The 6,000-nt window shown below is 39.0% G+C and overlaps 1 protein-coding gene across 2 annotated transcripts in view; it reads right to left on the reverse strand.

Moving 5' to 3' along the window:
• Window positions 1–5,874: 5,874 nt before the first annotated feature.
• Window positions 5,875–6,000, reverse strand: part of ZBTB24 (zinc finger and BTB domain containing 24) — an 11,078-nt gene continuing 10,952 nt past the window's right edge. Inside the window, exon 9 of one of the 2 annotated variants that reach the window (XM_034668964.1) lies at window positions 5,875–5,991. In XM_034668964.1, the coding sequence (XP_034524855.1) occupies window positions 5,962–5,991 (30 nt within the window). In that variant the 3' untranslated portion in view covers window positions 5,875–5,961. The other variant, XM_034668965.1, reaches the window with a different exon arrangement.

The raw sequence follows: 6,000 nt of genomic DNA on the forward strand, positions 1-6,000 counted from the left end.
TGGTTAATGAGCACTTTTATACTTCAAACGCTAAGATTATAGACAAATTTGTCCAGAAGCCATTTAATCATACTAGCATTGTCTCTGAGAGGGAGATGTTTAAAATGTAGAGTTTTGTTTTTAACTCCAATTTAGCCTAAGGAGGCTTCAGTTTAACTTTTCATTCAACAGGGATAAAAATGCTGTGACCTAAAACCAGAAGCCAAACTATTCTTTTGGAAAATCTTCAAATCCGTATTTTAAATGATCTACTGGATATTAAGATACCAATCTATGGATACTAAAATTCAAAATAAATAATAAACCCATACTGTAAGACCAAGGAATTTAGTTCTCTGACTTGATCCCTGCTCAAATTTTTCCCTCCTTTTGCATGTCCTATTGGATATAGTAGTACTTTTCAGACTCACGTAAAAAAAAAAAAAAGAGAAAAGAAAAAGGCTACAGTCTTGCTAATGTCACCTAAATGTGTTCAAGTTCCTACATTTTGTGTTGAAAATATGATTCAATGAACTTTAGTTTAAAAGCTCTCCTAGGGTGCCTGGGTGGCTCAGTTAAACGTCTGCCTTCTGCCCAGGTCATGATCCCAAGGTCCTGGGATCCAGTCCCTCCTTGGGCTTCCTGCTGAGCAGGAGTCTGCTCCTTCCTCGCCCTCTGCCCCTCCCCCCCTCTCTCACATGCTCTCACGTGTTCTCTCTCTCTAAAAAAAAACAAAAAATCTTTTAAAAAAATAATTAAAGCTCTCCTAGTGTGGTACATTTTAGGTGACAATGATTTTAGATATACAGTGTGTGTGCGTATATAATATACATACAATATTATATATAGATATGTATTACAGCCAACAAAAGTTTGTTGCTTAATTATGTGCAAAGAATTTGAAAGCTAGATAAACTATCACAGTGACATTCCTGCTTCTTTTAGAGGTCATTCCTTCACATCTGTTGTATACAAAAGGCAGAGGGGATTTTTTCGGAGTCATTCCTCGAAGCCTGCTGTTTACAAAAGTAAGACCAAGAGTTTTCTTTCAACTCTTAAGAATTTAGACTTATTTTAGTCTGAAAAGTGAGGATAATAATTCACCTCAATGCTTAACAAATAAGGGTAGCAAAAATCAAGCAAGGGGCGTCTGGGTGACTCAGTCGGTTAAGTGTCTGACTCTTGGTTTTAGTTGAGGTCATGATCTCAGGGTTGTGGGACTGAGCCCCATATCAGGCTCCATGCTGGGCATGGACGTGCTTAAGATTCTCTCTCTCATTCTGCCCAACCCCCACCCCATGCTTGCATTCTCGCCCCCCCCCTTAAAAAAAAAAAAAAAGTCTGCCCTAAACATAAAACATCCTGTCAGGAGTTTGAAAAAAAGGCTCACAGAAGCTCATGTTAAGACATTTTCATGTTAGCAGTAACTTCATCCAATAGATAAATTTCTGTACTAAATCACTAGTAGCAAAATATTAACATGAGGGGCACCTGGGTGGCTCAGCCGTTAAGCGTCTGCCTTCTGCTCAGGTCATGATCCCAGGGCCTTGGGATCGAGCCCCGCATCGGGCTCCCTGCTCGGCGGGAAGCCTGCTTCTCCCTCTCACACTCCCCTTGCTTGTGTTCCCTCTCTCTCTGTCAAATAAATAAATAAAATCTTTAAAAAAATTAACATGAATATTAATAAGGTAGTTATCATTTCTGTAGGACAAAGACTATGTACCTTTTACAATTATTGTTTTATGTAAAAAGTTTGTGGGCTAAAATGTCAGACACAGATCAATTTTTAAGTAAGCCCTACACTCAGCATGGGGCTTGAACCCACGAACCCTGAGATCAGTAGTATGTTCTACTGACTAAACCAGCCAGGTGCTTCAGATTCTCAATTTTAGTAAAAAAAGTCCTGTTACATCAAACAGATCACAGTAAATAGAAATCCAGATTAAAGTATCAAAAGACTGGTGATGGAAAGCCCATCTGGTGGAAGCAGCATAGCGGGATCAGCTGGCCCCATCCTTCAGTCTGGCTTTGCCAATTACTGTGTGACCTTGGGCAAGAAACTTCATCTGTTTGGGCCTCAGTGTTCTCATCTGCAAAACAGGCACATTACTTACCCCATAGAAGAGTCATGAAGATTAAGTAAACTAAGACTGTGCTTCAGACAGGTTACAGTTGCCTTTGAGACAGCTTCTCTCCTCATTCTAGATGCCAGTTATGGGCTGAATTGTGTCCCCCACCAAATTCACATTGACCTCCTAAACCCCAGTACCTCAGGATGTGACTGTTTTGGGGATAGGGCCTTTATAGAGGTAACTAAGTGAAAATGTGGTCATTAGGATTAGGGTGGACCCTAATCCAATATCGACTGCTGTCCTTATAAGATTAGGACAAAACACCCAGAGAGGAGACCATGTGAAGACACAGGGAGCAAAAGAGGTCAGGAGGCCTCAGAAGAAACCAGCCCTGCCAACAACTTGATCTTGGACTTTTAGCCTCCAGAATTGAGAAAATATATTTCTGTTGCTTAAACTACCCAGTCCACTATCTATGATGGCAGCCCTAGCAAGCAAATATGCCAGTCATGGCCAGATGTGTCTCGAGTCCCCTAATTGCAGGCTGCTGTGTAAGTCCTGCTTTGTGCACCATGACACAGAAGCAAGCTGAGAAGCACAAAGATAAGATACAGACCTAACGCACTTGGCTTCATTCCTGCCCTACAGTAGACTCGTAAGTGGCAGACATTATTATCCAAGCATTTATAATGAGAATATCATTATAATCTTCAGCATTATTTAACCGGTTGCTCACAACACTTAAAAACAAGGAACCAACTGCAGAAAATAGAGTAGAGGTAGAGAGAGTTTCAAAAAGCAGATACAGGGGTGCCCAGCTGGCTCAGTCAGTAGAGCATGTGACTCTCAACCTCAGGGTCATGAGTTCAAGCCCCATGTTGGCCATGGTGCTTAGATAAGTACTTAAAAAAAAGCAGATGCAAGCACATGAATAAATAACTTATTTTGACGGCAGGAGCTCGAGTCTTCCCAAGGCTAGCCCTCTACTGAGAGACAACCAAAGATTAATTTTTGAAAGTGGTAACGGTGCATTTCAGTAACCCAAAGCATAATATTCTATTCCCTATGAAGTACGCTTTGTATTTCTGCATTTGTTAAAATAATTTAAAAAATTATACAAGTTTAGGGGTGCCTGGGTGGCTTAGTCATTAAGCATCTGCCTTCAGCTCAGGTCATGATCCCAGAGTCCTGGGATCAAGCCCCGCATCCGGCTCCCTGCTCAGCGGGAAGTCTGCTTGTCCCTCTCCCTCTACTTCTGTTCCCTCTCTTGCTGTGTCTCTGTCAAATAAATAAAATCTTTTAAAAAAAAAACTGTACAAGTTTAGTACAAAATAAGTTGTGAAACATTGAGCCGGCAATTTCTCAAACAATAGAAACAGTTTTCTGTACATGACATTTCCTTTGCATACAGACGTACTGAACTTTAGAATTTGGGATTTCAGAGGGCAGAATGTGTATTTGGGACACAAAAGAGAAGCTAGATTTATAAAGCTCTCATTTCCTCCTTTCCCTTTGACAGCTGGTCAAACAAACCAGAACTCTTCCAGAAGATACTTTTATGGCTGAGACTGGCTCTCAAGTTAGAAACAGGTAAGCCTGTGTCATAGACAACAGAACCCACTAGCCACACACGTGGCTATCAAGAATTTGCAATGTGGTTGGTGTGACTGAGTATCCGGTGGTGGGTTTTTTTTTTCCAGTATATTTCTTTTTAGTAATCTCTATGCCCAACGTGGGGCTTGAACTCACAACCCCGAATCAACAGTCGCATCTCTCCCGACTGAGCTGACCAGGTGCCCCAGGTTTTAATTTTAATATAAATTTAAAACAATAATTGTTTCAGTTATTGAAAAATAATTATGTCTGTAACTGTATGTGAATCTAGGTTTTCAACTGTAAATTGTATGAACTCTAAATACAGATCAAGTATGTCCAAAGAACATTAGCATCCAAACTGAATGTGTACTAAGTGGAAAATACACACCAGATTTTGAAGACTTAATATGAAAAAAAGAATATAAAATATCTTAGTATGTTTTTATATTGATTACATGTTGAAATGATATTTGGCGCATGTTGGATTAAATAATTTTATTCCAATTAATTTCATCTTTTTGTTTTTAATGTGGCTACTAGAAAATTTAAAATCACATGTGGCCCACATTCTATTTCTCCTAGTGCAGAGGCAGACTGTCATAAAGCTAGTTAAACTTGACTTATGTAATCATATTTCCTGAATAATTCTCCAGCTCTCCAGAGTGAGTAGTTAAAAATTCATTTATGTTAATACATGAATCTCCTGAAGAAACTGTGGGCCAGTAAGCTTTGAAAAGCTGGTAAAAACTCTGCATTTTAAGAATAAGGTTAAAGTAGATAGTTTAAATGACTAAGAACCTGAAATAATAATATTTGGGTCATAACTGGTTTTGTAAAAATTGTATCTTGGCTCTAGTCAGGCCTGATTTAAACATTACTTTGGTTGATACATGTTAAGATACACATTTTAGAAATTTTGTGATTTATAGATAATAAAATATGATTTGGCAAGTATGTGAAAAAAATGCTTTCATCTTCTCTCAAACCTGAAGAATTCTATTACTTTAACCTCCAAAAAACCTCCTTGATTCAGGTGGAAATCAAAGATGTCTAAAGCAAGAAAGTAACTGATGTCAAGATCCTGTTAATTTTAGGGTGAGTTAGCCCTACTCTCCACCAGCATTGTTAACTTGGATGTACTAGTGCCCATCCTCTTGTCTCCAAAATCTTCTATCAGTTTACTTGAGAGAAAGCAATCAAAGTATTCAGTAAAGTACACTGGGCTTGAAAACCTAAGCCACATGTAATTTCAACTTTTGACAATTATTTAAAAATCATACCACAGTTACAGACAGGGTACTAAGGTTCTGAGGTTCAAATTATTTTTAAGATTAGGTGAAGATATTTATTTTTTAAAACGAGGTGTCCATTTTGTGAGATTTAACCTACTTTGCAATAAAAATAGATTATAAGGTCCCACCTCCAGAAAGTCATCAGACACAATACACAGATCAGTTTCAGGATCAATCAGCATTCAGGAGAATATATTTGACACTTAAATTACACTGAATAAAATTTTATATTCCAGGATAACTGGGATAGTCTTAACTTCATCAAACAAGTATCACTGGTGACAAAAATTCAGAATTTATGGGCTGAATGTCTTGATCCAATTTCACACTTTAATTAGACTTTAAAATTAAATTTTCAATAACCTGCTTTTAAAAAAATATGTAAATCCAAAAAAAATATGTAAATCCATGTTTCTCAGAAAAGCTGAGTTCAGAATTTTAAAAATAATCCTGTACTTTTTTGACTTTATTATATTCATTTTGAGTTAAAATACTTTTAGTTCATATCTTTGACTCCACCTTAAATATGACACAAAGAGCCCACTGTACCACACAGACGTTAAATGCTAACAGTGACTCTGTCGTAGGGGGGTAGAAGATATCAGAAGGACAGATCCTCCAAGGTTGTCATCTGTCACATTCGGCCCTGACTTATCTTGTGGAAGCAACTGTGTTGCCTACGATTCTCCCCAGTTCAACCAATATAAGACTTCCTTTGTTCTAAAAAATGTAACTGGAAAGGTCAGCCAGACCATAACGTGTGGCCGTGAACATTCAAGATTTCAGAGCCGTAGTAGAGGAAAATGAAAACCACTCGTCCACACTCAATGCTAAATGCATGTCAGGGCAAGACACGAACCGCACACCCTGCGGCGTGGGTGGAAAGCGGGACGACTATGCGCTCTCACATCTCTGCAAGGCTCTGAACGCCAGCTGTTCAGAAAGGCTGCCTTTGAGCGCACAGCTGCAGATGCCGCTGGGGAAGAGATCAATGATCCAACAGGATCAAACACGGGTACAGGTCAGCTCTGCTCCTGGCTCGGCGGGGCGGGCGGGGGCGC

This window comes from Ailuropoda melanoleuca, chromosome 10, assembly GCF_002007445.2.
Source record: "Ailuropoda melanoleuca isolate Jingjing chromosome 10, ASM200744v2, whole genome shotgun sequence".
Classification (NCBI taxonomy): Eukaryota; Metazoa; Chordata; class Mammalia; order Carnivora; family Ursidae; genus Ailuropoda; species Ailuropoda melanoleuca.